Source organism: Siphateles boraxobius, unplaced genomic scaffold (genome assembly GCF_051911475.1).
Source record: "Siphateles boraxobius isolate OS27281-9 unplaced genomic scaffold, OSU_SipBor_1 66, whole genome shotgun sequence".
In the NCBI taxonomy this organism is placed as follows: domain Eukaryota; kingdom Metazoa; phylum Chordata; class Actinopteri; order Cypriniformes; family Leuciscidae; genus Siphateles; species Siphateles boraxobius.
This window is the reverse complement of record NW_027509193.1, coordinates 5,960,595-5,977,532: the sequence shown is the minus strand read 5'-3', so window position 1 is coordinate 5,977,532 and position 16,938 is coordinate 5,960,595. Positions and strand designations below refer to the sequence as shown.

Genomic DNA, 16,938 nt, shown 5'->3' with positions numbered 1-16,938 from the left:
GCGAGTGTGTCTGAGAGAAAGCGCGCTTGTGTGTGTGTGTGTGTGTGTGTTGTAACTTTTCACGCGCTCTCACGTCACACAACCATTTTCTCACGCACAGAAAAATCGCGCACCAAAGAGAGGACACGGAAACAGACAAGACAGAGCACGTTACTTATGATATTAAAAAAATCTCAGCTCTCAGATTCTGTTAATTTTTTTTACGAAAATCAAGCAATACCGTTTTGGTTCTTGTAAATGTGTCATGACAGATCCCTATAGCGGCACGTGAACCGATCATCTCTAGCTAATAGTAAATAAACACGAATGACCAATGTTGAAAGATACAGTAGGGCAGCCTAAAACTTACCGAAATGTATATTCCTCGATCAATCCGTGTTTTTCAACTGCGAAAAGAGGTCAATAAAACAGCTGGAGAACAATTATGTCACATAACATTTAGCCCTAAGTTACCCCAGGAAAGCCATTTCATGACCATATAGCATGTTATAGTTGGCTATAAAAAAAGAGCTATAGAGAGTATTTTTCAAAATTTATGTAGTCTAGGGCCTACTAGTATATTACGTATGGATTATATTTTTACTTATATCAAAGTTGTTATTTGTAATAAACACGCATTATATTTAATTTGAGCTATTTTTAACCTTAAATACTACCAGCTGATTGTAGCGTGATGCGGTGAAGGCAGATATGAGGCTGGATCCAAACGCAGTGTACACGCTTTATTTAAACAAACTATAAACTTAAACAGAGACTCAGAACGTGGAACAAGAAAACTTTACACAGGGAACGACCCACACTCACGTTGATCCTGAAACATACAACAACTCACAAAGACAGGGCAGAAACACAGGGCTTAAATAATCAGGGACAAACGAGCTAACAGGATAACAAGGGGGCGTGGGAAAATCAGAAACACCTGGGAAAACTAATGAACAAGACAGGGAACCAAAGAACATGACAGGACACAAACCCACATCGTGACATAACCCCCCCCTTAAGGGCGGCTCCTGAAGCCCAATAAAACAAGCAAAAGTCCAGGAGGGCGGTCTTGGGGGAGGGATGGGGGGCCAGGCCCATGCAGGGGAACGGGACCTGGACCTAGGCAAGGCGGGCCTGGGCCGCAGAGCGTGGGCGGACCAGACTGGACCGAAGGCCAGGGCGGAGCAGGACGAGGCGAAGGCCAGGGCGGAGCAGGACGTGATGGCGGCCATGGAGGTGAAGCCCCTGCAGACGACCATGGCGGCGCAGCCCTCATGGTCTCCTCACCGGACCCTTGGCCCCCCCCCAAAAAATACTTGGGGAAATCCACGGGTTCAGGAAAGCCCTCCCGGAGCTTGAAGGGCGCAGGCAGGGCGAGGCGCAGAGGCGGGGCCGGCAGGGCGAGGCGCAGAGGCGGGGCCGGCAGGGCGAGGCGCAGAGGCGGGGCCGGCAGGGCGAGGCGCAGAGGCGGGGCCGGCAGGGCGAGGCGCAGAGGCGGGGCCGGCAGGGCGAGGCGCAGAGGCGGGGCCGGCAGGGCGAGGCGCAGAGGCGGGGCCGGCAGGGCGAGGCGCAGAGGCGGGGCCGGCAGGGCGAGGCGCAGAGGCGGGGCCGGCAGGGCGAGGCGCAGAGGCGGGGCCGGCAGGGCGAGGCGCAGAGGCGGGGCCGGCAGGGCGAGGCGCAGAGGCGGGGCCGGCAGGGCGAGGCGCAGAGGCGGGGCCGGCAGGGCGAGGCGCAGAGGCGGGGCCGGCAGGGCGAGGCATCTGGGAACGCCCTCCGGAGCCTGGCGAGCAAAACGAGTCCTCCTGCGACGGCGCTTCACTGGGCTAGAAACTTTCACTTGGCTGGACTCACTTGACTTGGAACTCGACTCACTTGACTTGGAACTCGACTCACTTGACTTGGAACTCGACTCACTTGACTTGGAACTCGACTCACTTGACTTGGAACTCGACTCACTTGACTTGGAACTCGACTCACTTGACTTGGAACTCGACTCACTTGACTTGGAACTCGACTCACTTGACTTGGAACTCGACTCACTTGACTTGGAACTCGACTCACTTGACTTGGAACTCGACTCACTTGACTTGGAACTCGACTCACTTGACTTGGAACTCGACTCACTTGACTTGGAACTCGACTCACTTGACTTGGAACTCGACTCACTTGACTTGGAACTCGACTCACTTGACTTGGAACTCGACTCACTTGACTTGGAACTCGACTCACTTGACTTGGAACTCGACTCACTTGACTTGGAACTCGACTCACTTGACTTGGAACTCGACTCACTTGACTTGGAACTCGACTCACTTGACTTGGAACTCGACTCACTTGACTTGGAACTCGACTCACTTGACTTGGAACTCGACTCACTTGACTTGGAACTCGACTCACTTGACTTGGAACTCGACTCACTTGACTTGGAACTCGACTCACTTGACTTGGAACTCGACTCACTTGACTTGGAACTCGACTCACTTGACTTGGAACTCGACTCACTTGACTTGGAACTCGACTCACTTGACTTGGAACTCGACTCACTTGACTTGGAACTCGACTCACTTGACTTGGAACTCGACTCACTTGACTTGGAACTCGACTCACTTGACTTGGAACTCGACTCACTTGACTTGGAACTCGACTCACTTGACTTGGAACTCGACTCACTTGACTTGGAACTCGACTCACTTGACTTGGAACTCGACTCACTTGACTTGGAACTCGACTCACTTGACTTGGAACTCGACTCACTTGACTTGGAACTCGACTCACTTGACTTGGAACTCGACTCACTTGACTTGGAACTCGACTCACTTGACTTGGAACTCGACTCACTTGACTTGGAACTCGACTCACTTGACTTGGAACTCGACTCACTTGACTTGGAACTCGACTCACTTGACGCGGAACTCGACTCACTTGACGCACTTGCACTTGACTCACTTGACGCACTTGCACTTGACTCACTTGACTCGGCGGCACTTGACTCACTTGAATCGGCGGCACTTGACTCACTTGAATCGGCGGCACTTGACTCACTTGAATCGGCGGCACTTGACTCACTTGATTCGGCGGCACTTGACTCACTTGATTCGGCGGCACTTGACTCGGCAGTTGACTCGGCACTTGATTCACTTGACTCGGGAATTGACTCACTTGACTCGGGACTTGACTCACTTGACTCGGTGGCACTTGACTCGGCAGTTGACTCACTTGACTCGGTAGACTCGGTGGCACTTGACTCACTTGGCTCGGCGGCACTTGACTCGGCGGCATTTGACTCACTTGGCTCGGCGGCATCTGACTCACTTGGCTCGGCGTCACTTGACTCGGCGGCGCAGACGAGAAGTGCGGGCTCGTCGGGGCTCACGTGAAATGCATGCTCGTCGGGGCTCACGTGAAATGCATGCTCGTCGGGGCTCACGTGAAATGCATGCTCGTCGGGGCTCACGTGAAATGCATGCTCGTCGGGGCTCACGTGAATTGCATGCTCGTCGGGGCTCACGTGAATTGCATGCTCGTCGGGGCTCACGTGAATTGCATGCTCATCGAGGCTCACGTGAAGCGCGGCCTCGGTTGGGCTTACGGGAGGCGACGAGAGCCCGGCAGGTGTCGAGTAGAACAAGCCCGTAATCGAGAAGAGATCATCCAAGGAGCAAGCCTGAGCAATATACCGGTCAAGAGTCCATTCAGTAAGATCCCTCGGCATCCATCGAGCGATCTTATAATCCAGCCCGTTCCAAAACAGGTCCATGAGCTGGATCTCATCTAGCGCTCCCAGATGGCAAATGGACAGAAAATCCTTCGCGTACCTTTGGACGGACTGGCCCTCTTGCAATAACGTCGACAGGTATTCTCCCAGAGCCCGGTTGCTGACAACTGCTGGATCCATTTCGTGGTGAGTTGTTCTGTAGCGTGATGCGGTGAAGGCAGATATGAGGCTGGATCCAAACGCAGTGTACACGCTTTATTTAAACAAACTATAAACTTAAACAGAGACTCAGAACGTGGAACAAGAAAACTTTACACAGGGAACGACCCACACTCACGTTGATCCTGAAACATACAACAACTCACAAAGACAGGGCAGAAACACAGGGCTTAAATAATCAGGGACAAACGAGCTAACAGGATAACAAGGGGGCGTGGGAAAATCAGAAACACCTGGGAAAACTAATGAACAAGACAGGGAACCAAAGAACATGACAGGACACAAACCCACATCGTGACACTGATATGGTTCTCTGTATTTTTACAGCATTGGGTGAGATTTTTTATCTTGAGAAAAATGAATGCCTATCTTGTGTACCTAATATTTATCCAAATGAGTCAATATTGCATCACATCACAATAATTAAATTAAATTGAAATTGTGAAATTTGTGTCAAGCAATAATAATAAAAACGTCGCTTACCAGAAATTGTACCATGTAAACGTTGTAAAATTGTGTATGCGATTAATTTAGATTAATTAATTACAGAGTATGTAATTAATTAGATTAAAAATTTTAATCGATTGACAGCCCTAATATATATATATATATATATATATAATTAATATTTTTATTTTTTTATTTTTTATTGTGAATTTTCATATTTTAGGGTCTGGGAGAAAAGTAATACAATCTGTTCAGAAAAGGCACTTGAAAAGTAGAAAAGAAGAAAATTTCAAGGCCTGGTAAAAAGCTTCCAAGACCATTTTGATGTGACCTTCATATAATAAAGAGGAAAAAAAAATTAAATCTTTTAGTTTGAATAAAAACTGACTGTAGTTGAAGAAACACTCATTTATACTTCAGACAGCTTAGTCACCATCACAAATACAACATTAACCACATTTTCAATTGCAACAAATTTCATTCAATTTTTCTGGTGTTTATTTAAATGATGTCTCCTTTCTTTTTTGGTGAGTCATGAGCGTTTGTGGATTGTAGTCCTCTTGAGTTGTAGTAGTGCCTCATTCCCTCTGCAGCCATGAAATCACACTCATATTGCCTCTCAGCTCACATTGAATGAGAATGAGATGTATTTCCTGAGCGATCCCTGTCGTCCATTTTTGTTTTATGTATTCTGCATAAATGTTGTATCCCTGGTGAAGGCAGGATTTATCAATCAAAAGCAAGTAGTCGAGTAGCTTGTGAATTATTTTCAATAGCTTCGAGAGCTATATGTAATATTTATATTCAAAAACCAAGTGATTTTTTGGTCACAGTGAGAGGACTGAGCTGTATTCTTTGCTTGCATTCTTTTTACCTGCTGACCACAGGATTCTTTCATATTTGACTTTGCATTTTAAGACTTCCTAATAGCTAAAGTCTAACTTACCCGCAGTGCTTACTCTGAGTAATGGTCGAGTCAGACATTTTCTGGCCTCTTACAGAGAGTTCCTGCTCTCTACGGGTTTTCTGCCTGTCAGTCAAGACAATAGTAGCGGTTTCCGACGCAGTCCACAGAGCATCTCCAAAAGATCCCTGGTGACCGAAACTTCCTAGCAGTCTCATACCTCTCAGACACTGAAAAGTGTGTGTGTTTGTTTGTTTGCATGGTTTGTTTTATCAGGGAGTGAGGACCTGCTCTCTTCTTTGTATTCCTCACATTTACCGATCAAAGAAAAAGCTTGAATTCACTTCAGCAGGTTAGATTAAACCTGTGACTGGTAATGCGGGAAAACTAAAGTATTGGAAAAAGAGCTGGCGGAGTAAAAATGAGGCAGCATTGACTGGTTGAATTAAAGCACTACTGCCCACATGTTCGGCTCTCTCTTTATCACTCCATTTAACTAATAGGTCTTGTCACAGGCTCGTGACTGAGGCCATGTGCGTAGGTGTAAAAACACACTTACCTACTTCATGTTTTCATGATGACGGCCCAGTCTTTTTAAAAAATATTATTATTTCAACAGCATACATGACTACGATTGCAGACGTTCAAAGCAACAAAAAAATCCCATATCCATGGGTTATCCTAATTGAAGTGGCATGGGTGACTACACAACCTACAAGAATTAAATGGATATTTCTGACATCATGTACTCACCCTTATGTTGTTTTAAACCTGTATGACTTTCTTTCAAAATATATTTTCTTGTGTTTCAGTGAAGAAAGAAAGTCATACAGGTTTGGAGTTATATGAGGTTGAGTCAAAGATGGAAGAATTGTCATTTTTGGGTGAACTATCCCTTTAAGCATTCAGATGTGGATTTTTTCTATAAAATCTGTATGGATTAATTTATTTATTTTCATAGTAGCCCTATTTGGGAAGTAAAGAAAATGCCCCAAGTGGTCAGAGTTTGCATTGCATGTGCCAAGGAACTCTGGCCCTTGTGGTAATAAACCACTGTAAGCCCATAAATTGCGATTAAACTGAAGTAACAACTAGATTTGTTTTCTTCCTTTTTGCGACACACATCTGAGTGAAACGGACTGATTATAAAAAAAGATAAAATGTAGGGCGGAAACTTCTATTCATCAGTTGTTGATTAGATGGAGGCAGATCTGAATGCGAGCTTGAAATCGATTGTAAGAAAGGGGAGGGGTTTAAATGGATTTAAAGTTATGACTGATTAACATTACAAGGTCAGTTTTTTTTTTTTTTTTTTTTTAAAGTGAAAATCATTTAGAAAATCAATAAGGTGAATTTTTATTCCATGCCAACTTTAAGGGCCTTAGTGGTTAGTTCACACTTAAAGTATAACATAGCAGATTTTCAACTCACTTTGTATTGTTACAATGTCGGTAGTATGTAAATGAACAATGTCTACACGTTCTCCGTGTTACCTGGACAGAGAAATTCACGTTTATATGTCAGCAAAAGTTGGACTTTTGACAGCTCCAGGGCTTTTGTGAAATTGACAGCATTTTTGTATCCCCACCCTTTACTTATACTCTTTAAACAGCATTATGGCAAAAATGGAACACTATGGGCAGCTTTCTTACCTGTACTCAACAGCATCACAAACACTGAGGTTTTTCAGATTGTCTTTGTAAGTTTCTATCCATCTTTGCGATTCTTTGCAGCCTTTAGCCGCTGCCTACAACACGCTGGATCCTTCACTGGAAACCAAAAGTAACTAACTCCCGCTAAACGTTTACTCTTTGAATTCTTGTACCTGGGAACAATACAGATTGACACCACTATGACTAAAAGTTTGCTAAGAAGTATTTCCTACTAAAGCAAGACAGTACTTGACTGGTCAAGCGTATCCATAGCAGACTGGTGGGAGTGGCCTTGGATGGCAACATTACCAGTGCATTATGGGTGTTGAAGTTTTCCTACCTATTTGGCAAAAGGGAAGACAACAACCCTTTTTCTTTGTTTTCTCTAAAAAAAATCACCTTTATACTGCATAGGTAGCCAAGTTTGAATAAAAAAGGCCATTTTGCCAGTGGTGAAGTACTCCTTTAATGCTGTGAAGGGGACCCTAGTAGTCAATTCGTACTGTATGCTGTAAGGGGTCAACTAGTGGTCAGCTTCTAGTGTAGGCCTATGCACCAAACCCTCTGGTGCTCCTTTGATGGTCGCGGGTCATCCAGCCTGATGCTTTGTAGGCAACTGTAAGTACAAGGCCCAAGGGGACTGGCCCAGTCCATAATCCAACCTATATCCACATAAATATTACTCTCCTTTGTTCTATCTGACGTATGTATTGCCTCTCCTGTGTTTTGCTGATCACAGCATCAGGGCTGCCTGAGGACTCCTGTCTATTGTTGATGAGGGTTCTTACTTTAACAGGTTATTCATAAAAGCTTTGAGCTGGCTGAGTGTTGCGGCCTGATCTGCACTTGAGCAGAAGCTAGAACTTTTTTTAATTATGGACCGATAAATAGCTTTTTTAGATCAAAGGCCATTTGTTATAGCCACTGCTTTGGGCTTCCTGCAAGCTCTCATTCTTTGAGTATGACATGTAGCAAAGAGTGGTTGATAAATAACCGATTTTCTTTCACCAGGTACGTAATTTCATCACTGGACCGCTCCCATGCAGGCTTCTACAGATGCATTGTCAGGAACAGGGTGGGAGCTCTGATGCAGAGAAGTTCACAACTCCAGGTCGCCTGTAAGTTTCACATCACATCCTGTGTTGCAAAATTTAGCTTGAAGAGCAAAAAGGTTATTGTCTGTTGCATGAAACACCGTTCACAGAAGTCACTTTCAAACCAAGCAGCTTTCTGCTGGCCAACATGGTAAATCCATGTGACCAACTTGAAATCGTTGCAAAATCTGCACAGGGAAATCCTTCGCTCTCACGTATAATTCCTGATCATGTGGATCCCAAAAATTCAACAGTAAATGTGACCGCACCTACAGGCAAGTGGTGATGATTTGAAACACCTTTAGTGCAAACAGTGTGGAATGATTAACGTACCATAATGTAATGCTTTGGGTTTTGGATTCCAACAAAAATTTGATGGGCACTTTTGTTGCTTCCTGCAGCGTTTAGCTTTAATTTAGAGCAGACAAATTAACATATAGAAAAGCTGATGCTAGAAACTTGTCACAAGTTAGGACTAAGTGTTACCAAGTGGAATCACTATCACAAGATTGGAGCTTTGTGTTTTCTGTCAAATGACTCACAATGTACCTGTTCTTGTTTTGTCCTCTCACTTTCCTTTTTATTCTTTTTTTCCCTCTCTCTATGTTTCTCAGACATGGAAGCTTTTGTGGAGGGTGAACGGTCTCAGGTGGTGTCCCAAGGGGATGCGGCATTGATCTTCCCACCACAAATCCACAGCTTCCCGCGGCCCGGGATCACATGGTTTAGAGACGGACGCAAGATCCCCCCCAGCAGCCGCATGTAATCTTCTCTTCATTTGCTCAGAGTCAACTTAATAGCCCTCGTTCTCACAGAAGGGCTTTTATACCTTACAGAAAGAGAGTGCATTGCTACTGTATAATTACTCCAAAACTTCCAGAAACATTCCAGGAGTATTTATTGCAGGAACTCTCATTGGAAAAATCTGCTATAATAAGAACCCATGTTGACTTTATACTAAACGTGATTGAAGGCTAGAGAGGAAGCCGGCAACATGGGAGCCAATTAGACAAAGTGGACAAAAGGCCTTTATTGATGACCTTGGATGATTGACAGAATTTGTGTGTGTGTGTGTATATGTATGCACAGTCCGTGTTAGAAAGGTCTCAGTAATCACCTGAGATCAATTTACCTCATCCGCCAGCATGAGGCTTGACAAAAACAGCCGGAGTGTTTGATGATCTATAATTCATGCTGATTGTCCGGCATGTCACATGTGACGTGAGGGCTTTAGACACTTAGGATTGTGTTCCCCCACCCCACTGCACTGACTGGAGAACATTCAGACACGGTTTTTCAGCTGGAGTATATGAGGAATCCCCAATGAGACGCTGAACGTTGAGGCAGGGGTTATATAAACATCTGAGGCTCCAGCGGCACTGCTCAGACCTTCATTCTCTCTTGCTCTCTCTCTGCATCTCTCGAGCGGCAGTAATAGTCCTATATGATGGTGAGAGGGCCTGACAGCATACGATTTGTTTGCCGCTTGTTTGTTGCTCCTTCGATGCATTGATATTCCATGGCGCATTTGATTTGGACTCTGTGAGAGCCCTCACTCTAATTGTGCCGGAGTCGGTTTAATCTGGGCTGATCAGGCCTGTGCTGACAGATACACAGGCTCTAATCTCGCTGCACTCCAAGTGTCGACTCTCATTTAACCACACACACTCACGCATGACCTGCATTTTAGCTCCAGCAATCCTAAAACACTTATCCACTCGAGTCGTCAATGCAAATAACATTACCATCGCAGCCTATTGGATGTAAACTGTTTTTCTCAACGCCCCTGTGTTTTTGAGTCGTTTACTCACATGTTTGCATGTTGCAGTTGTGCTTTATGGTTTTGTGACTACTTTTCTCTCTTGAACGTCTTAGAGCCCTTACTCTGGACAACACCCTTGTCATCCTCTCCGCCGTGGCCCCAGATGCGGGCCGGTACTACGCCCAAGCCGTCAACGACAAGAACGGAGAGAACAAGACCAGCCAGCCCGTCCTCCTGAATGTAGAAAGTGAGTTCTGAATAAAGAATCTATGCAAGCTTTGTGATGTTCAGTCCAGGAGTCTTCAAAAAAAGTCTGCAATCACCCAATAGGGCAGGGATTACCAATGTTTTTGTCAGCCGAACACCTTACCTAAAATATTTATTTTGCATATTCATGGCTCTCAGACGTCGGTTAATGCTCACATGACATACAGGTAAACAAATAACATGTTTGAATATTTGGTATATATATAATTTCTGTAAGATGTGTTTACTTTGAAAAAGGTAGAGCTCTGGATTAAAAATTGCTTCATTATGTTGGTCTTTTTCCTCTTTTTTTATACTTATTTTATTTATAGGTTGAGAGAGAACAGGAAATGATAAAGAATAGGTTTGAAAAGATGTGAGCTGGACTCAAATTGGCTACATAAGCACCACCTCACAATGTGTTGGAGCGTTTACACTAACTGCTAGACAGTCTTAATTGTTTGCAAATGAGTTTTTTACACTGCCCAACAGCTGAATTGACGTGTTCATAAGTAAACATCTCCATCGCCCCCTACTGGCTGTGCATGACACCTAATGTAGTTCATTGGTTCAGTTTTTCATGGATCAATATTCCCCAACTCGCTTCACTGTAGATTGCGAGTATGTGGCGTGTGGTGAAGCTTCATGGAGCTTTGTGTGATAGTTGTGTAGTGTACAACTGCAGTGCCACAATGACAAGGTGATTAATCACCCTCATAAAAACAGCCCCTCTCTTTAATAGACCCCACAAAAACAGATTTATGAAACAGAGAGGCAGACCATAAAGACCCTCTGTGAGACCATGGCCTACTGTAACTCTTATCCAGGGGTCTATGTATGGAAAGGGAAGCAAATAAAGGGTAATCAGATCAAGACTGAAGAGAAGAGAGATCACTGATTGAGGGCAGAGAATCAATGGACAGCTAAAGGTTTCCAGAAGCTGACAAATGATTGCATGGCATTTAATCATGTCGACGACGTCTCTCAATCAAGACCCATTCTGCGGGGCGGCACATTAGTGAAGGTATTACAGTGCACTTACAAGAGGAGAGAGTGCAGAAAATTACATATACAATAGCAAGAACATAATAGAGAGGGCTGTGCAGAGATGAACAAGTGCTCTGAGCTTCAAGTTTAGCTTTATGTCTGCTTTCTTTCTTTACCTCCTCCACTCTTGCTTTCTTTCTCTCTTTCTCTCTCTCTCTTCTAAGACGAAAATTTTATAGCTCACAGATTGCTTGTTCAAGTGGTTTCTCTGGTTTTAGTTTTCATTGGCACCCAAATGGCTCCAGTGGGGTCAAGTAGAGGCCATCCACTGGATGATCACATACTTCAACTGAGAAGATCACACTCAGACGACATACTGTAAATTGTTGAGCGGTACAATCCATGTTAATTGTATAATAATTGTAATTTGGGCTTGGAAGAATCTGGATGAGAAATGTTCATGAGTTCATATTGAAATCTCTTGCTTGGTTAAACTTTTTTTATATATATATATATTGTTCTGAAAGTCTAGAGGAGACACATGGGAGATTATCAAGGTGTTATTGCTCAGAATAAAAATTTCATTAGTGAGAGAATAAAGCAAGTGTCTCTCTTTGTTCTCCATTAAAATTCACTGTGCAATGCTTTTGGTAATACATTTTACTTCACATTTTGAGGGAAATAACATGATATTTAACCAGAAAGAAATGAAGGTTGGGGCTTCATTGCCAATTGATTATGAAAAGATTTTCTTTGAAATGACATGCACCGATAAAGCATCATGATAAATATGGTTAACAGGTTCATTTCAGGTTGACTTTAATTGAGCACTTTCATTGACACTGTCAATGCAACTGTACACTGCATCTTTAAAAAGTTTAGGGTCCGATTTTGTACAGTTTTGCAAGAGGTTTTAATCCTCACCCAAGTTGCATTTACTTGATCAAAAATACAGTAAAACAGTAATATTGTGACATTTTATTACCATTTTAGACATTCGAATATACTTTAAAATGTAATTTATTCCTTTGATGGCAAAGCTGAATTCCAGTCTTCAGTGTCTCATGATCCTTCGGAAATCATTCTAATATGTTGATTTAATGCTCAGTTGTGCTGTCTGAATTTTTGTATGGAAACTAATTATTTTTCAATGATTCTTTAATGAATAAAAAGTTCAAAAGAACAGCGTTTATTGGAAATATTTGAATCTTTTGTAACATTATAAGTGTTTTTTACTGTCACTTTTGATAAGTTAAATGCATCCTTGCTGAATAAAAGTATTTATTTCTTTAAACAAATCTTACTGACCCCAAACGGCAGTGTATATAAACATTTTTCTATTAGTTTCTATTAAATATTCAGTCTTTGAGCAGTCTAGAAGGCTGATTTACTTCCTGAGTCACATCTTGCACCTTTTCAGATAGCAAGCCAATCCAATTTAGGAGAAACTCTTGAGATCTCATTTGTGATTTTCCTGCCTGTGCTTCTGCTTCACTTTAGACATTGGTGGCCCAGCAGACCCCATCGCTCCCTCTATTATAATCCCGCCGAAGAACACCAGTGTGATGGTGGGCACGTTTGAAGTCACACTGGAGTGTGTGGCCAATGCCAGGTGTGTGTGTGTGCGTATGTGTGTGTGCACAAGCACTCAAAATGACCTCTATCAAACTATTAAAACTCAATTATGTTTATTTGTTTCCTTCGGGCCGCTCCTATCTCTCATTCCCCGCTTGTGTTTATCCGTATTTCTCTCTCGCTTTACCTCCAGGCCTCTCATTAAGCTCAGCATTACATGGCGGAAAAATGGAGTGCTGGTAAACCGAGGCCTCCGGGACTTTGGCCGCCGTCTGACCATCAGTGGACCATTGGTCAGTGACAGCGGCTACTATGAATGTGAAGCCTCCCTCCGAAGCAGTAGCGCCCCCTCTGTCAGCGCCGGAGCATATCTGCACGTGATGGGTAATTCCTCCTTTCCTGTCAAACGTTACGTCAGAGTTGTGCTTAAAATGTGCCTTGAACAGAAAGTATTCATCCCCTTTGTATCATTTTCTTCTTTTTAATCTTCAAAAATGTCAACACAGACACATGCAGAAACAATCTTTCATTTCTCCTGGATAAAAGACTTTTTATGGAAGTATTCATCTCTTATGGTAAATACTAGCCCTATTGCAGCAATTACAGCCTTGAGTATGTCTCTTCGAGACTTTTCGCACATTTACTTTGTTTCATTTCTGCTCATTTACCATGCAAATATGCTCCAACTCTTCCAAATTAAACGGGGTGCCTGTGGATTGCAAAATTCAAGGCATACACCAGATTTTAATTTGGATTCAAAGTCAAAGTTCTTGTCGGGTCATTGCAAAATATTTGCCTTTTTTAACCCTCAGGGGACGGATTGGGCGGTACCGCCCAAAATGACATAATTTTACAAATGTGTAATTATCTCAAAAACTATTAATGATAGAGAGGTGCGGTCTTTTTTTGCCGTCTTCCTCAGATTCTGCTGAAAACAGTGATAACAAACTTACCCGGGTTGCATACACACTTCCTTGTTGCGCAATACCTCCTTGTTGCTGCTGTGTGCTTTGGGTCGTTGTCTTTAAAATTCATCTTTGAACAAAATCTAGATCCTAGAAATAAAAGTTCTGCTTTTACTGAAATACATGATGGTAAGGATAGTATCATTATGGTGTTGGACCGAAGAGAGCACTTTCCTTTCAAGCCTCACATAGCTCAACTTTAGGCACAAGGCGTTCCTCTAAAAGGTTTTTAAGGTTTTCTCACCTAGATTTGAGCAAACTCTGGGTGAGTCGTGGCACTGGCCTTCCTCCAGGAAGGTAATTCTGGGAAGTGTTATTATTTATGTCTGAACAATTTTTGCCATTTAGATCTACACATTGCAGCTCTTTTCTGGTTACTACGCTACAGTTGTTCTCTGGCAGATATTCAGGTCCAGTTGCAGAGATTGTTGAGATAGCTTAATCCTAGTATTGTCTGGGTTGTGCTGTGTTTATGGCCTTTTGTTATGATGGGCTTCGCGGTGCTCCAAGGAACATTCTAAGCTTGTCAGTCTTTTTTTATAAACTTGTCCAGGTGTGTTCCACACAGGAACTTCAAGTTTTACAAATGGCTTTTGGGTCTTTAAAGTCATTGCTGTTTGTTGCAGTTTTCCACAGAAGTATGAATAAGTAATGTGTTAGTTCTGTGGTGAAGTTTTTGTTTAATGTCTAAGGGGACCTGGGTTTAAATCCTGAAGTATTTTTTTATTTTCAATCAATCAATCAATCAATCAATCTATCTATCTATCTATCTATCTATCTATCTATCTATCTATCTATCTATCTATCTATCTATCTATCTATCTATCTATCTATCTATCTATCTATCTATCTATCTATCTATCTATCTATCTATCTATCTATCTATCTATCTATCTATCTATCTATCTATCTATGTTTATAGAGCACTGTAGGAATGATGTACATTTGTCTGCTAACACCAGTGTTGCCAAGTCAGTGGTTCTCAAGGAATTGGGCTAATTTTAAGTTGTTGCCGAGGGTTGATTTTTTCCCCAAATGTTTGGCTAATGTTCTCATTAAGTTATGAAAACATTATTTCTAAATCTTTTCTGGACATCCAAAGCGTCGCATTTGTTTAACGTTTATAAGAATTTTACTTTTGAATGTTCTCTGAACATCCTGAAACAATTAGTAACATTACAAATGTTAGATGAACATCCAACGAAAACATTTCAGAAAAAATAAAACAATACATGAACAACGTATAAATAACTAATCAGTAACTAATGTTTTGCATACCTCCCGGAGGACTACTAAGAACTACCATAAACATGTTCATAATTAACATTAATAATGCATAATGTATAATTAATTATATGTAAATATCATGGTAACCCACTAGTAATGACTATTAACAAATCCTTCAGAAGGAATGACTAATTATTTAGCATTTTTAGAGGGTTTTGCAAGGTTTTGAATAGTAATTGGTAAATGGCAACACTTGAGTCATTAACTAGTGATCTTCACATTAGAATACTGATCCAAATAATTTCTATTCAAAAACCTCCAAAGCTTACAATGACTTCCGTCATTACTAGAGAGTTATCATATTTTTCACTTTAGAATACTTACCAAATAATTATTAATTCCTTCTGAAGGAATCGATATGCCTTGAGTCATTACTAGTGGGTTAACATGATCTTCCCTTAAGAATTAATTTTACATTATGCATTATTCATGTTAATTATGAACCTGTATATAGTAGCTCCTAGTACTCAGGGAGGTATGAAAAAAACAGTAGTTATTGATTAGCTAATAGTGAACTACCTCATTCAACTGAGCGCTATTACTTACTAATTCATTAATCCGAGTTTCTTGTTATTTAAAAGCAGTTACTATAATGTTAGTAATGCGTTTCTCATTTGTTCCTGTTTAGTTATTCATTAACGACAGAACAGTATTCTAAAGTCTTACCTAAACCCTGAACCATATATAGGTTGTTAAAAAGGTGGTGGATGTTATAGAGAATTACTTCTACAGCAATGGTAAAAAAAAACAAAAAAAACAACAACAACAACTGTATGATTTTCAGTCTGGTCAAGTACTCTCAAAACTGACTCAACTGAACTCTGTGCAGAACATCCTCAGTTTGTGAAGGAGCCCGACAGACACATTACTGCTGAGATGGAGAAGGTGGTAGACATCCCATGCCAAGCTCGTGGTGAGTTTTGTGCGTCTGTCCATGTGTGTGTGTGTGCGTGAGCGTGTGGATGCGTTAGATAACACTCTTCTTCCTATGCCCCTGCAGGTGTTCCTCAGCCAGATATAGTGTGGTATAAGGATGCTATACCCATAAGCCCCGTGAAGACACCTCGTTACAGAGTCCTGGTGGGCGGCAGTCTGCAGATAAACGGACTGCTCCCGGCCGACACCGGAATGTTCCAGTGTTTCGCTCGCAACTTAGCGGGAGAGATCCAGACGAACACGTACCTTGCTGTCACCAGTACGTCAAAGCACCATCTGGGCCTGTCAATAACTCTTGTCTTCATTTATTACACTTCTCCCGTACATTCATCTTCTTCCTTATCTCCTGTCAGATGTGACATTTTATAAAGTCTGTGACTTATCAGCAGCTTTTACTTGCAGAAAGAAGGAAAGATTAAAAAGAGAGATTATTCCAATTTTAAGAGGGAAGGATCGTACGAATAATGGATTTTTCATAGCACTGGAAAGGGCTTTATTGTGTCCACCATTTATGTAATGCTTAATAGACAGTTAGAAAAGACATCTTTGATTTGGTCAAGTTAGGGAGCAATGACTCTTATATTTTTGTATTTAGACCCTCTGGTGTCTGTGTGTGTGTGTGCGTGCAATTTATTTTAAATATAAAAAAGCAGTTTTCTGCAAGGTTTAAGGTTAGGAATGGGGGATAGAATATACAGTTCTGCTCATAATTTCGCACAATATGCAAGAAGGTAATAATATTAAAATTCCCACTGTGGTGAAAATCTATTTTTTAATGTTGTTTATTTGTCTATGTGGTGTTTTTAATATGCTTAAAGACAAACCATGTGCAAATTCGTAAGTCAACACCATTGCTGAGTATTTTCTTTTTAAAACTGCAGTGAACCAAAGACAGTCTCAAAAAAAGCAGTTTGAAATCGCTGGTGTTTCTGATGTCACAAACTACCTTGTAACCAATCAGGACAACGTGTGGGTGGGCTTTAGCATATCATTAACTGTTGCAATGCAAAAGAAGCCAGGTTGTCCCGGTATATTTATCTGTTGATATGAAAAATCGTGTACATTTAGCAATATAGCAATGTATGAATTATGTATATGATATATATATATAACGATGCTATGATAAACTATATGTCTTGTTCAAAGCGTTTCTAAGGATGCAGATGT

The 16,938-nt window shown here is 42.0% G+C and overlaps 1 protein-coding gene across 1 annotated transcript in view; it reads left to right on the top strand.

Moving 5' to 3' along the window:
* Positions 1-16,938, top strand: part of sdk2a (sidekick cell adhesion molecule 2a) — a 158,463-nt gene that overhangs the window by 90,739 nt on the left and 50,786 nt on the right. Inside the window, exons 3-9 of the mRNA XM_077211803.1 lie at positions 7,931-8,037; positions 8,628-8,775; positions 9,889-10,022; positions 12,509-12,620; positions 12,777-12,967; positions 15,665-15,748; positions 15,836-16,030. Of these exons, the coding sequence (XP_077067918.1) occupies positions 7,931-8,037; positions 8,628-8,775; positions 9,889-10,022; positions 12,509-12,620; positions 12,777-12,967; positions 15,665-15,748; positions 15,836-16,030 (971 nt within the window). The remainder of the gene's footprint in view (positions 1-7,930; positions 8,038-8,627; positions 8,776-9,888; positions 10,023-12,508; positions 12,621-12,776; positions 12,968-15,664; positions 15,749-15,835; positions 16,031-16,938) is intronic.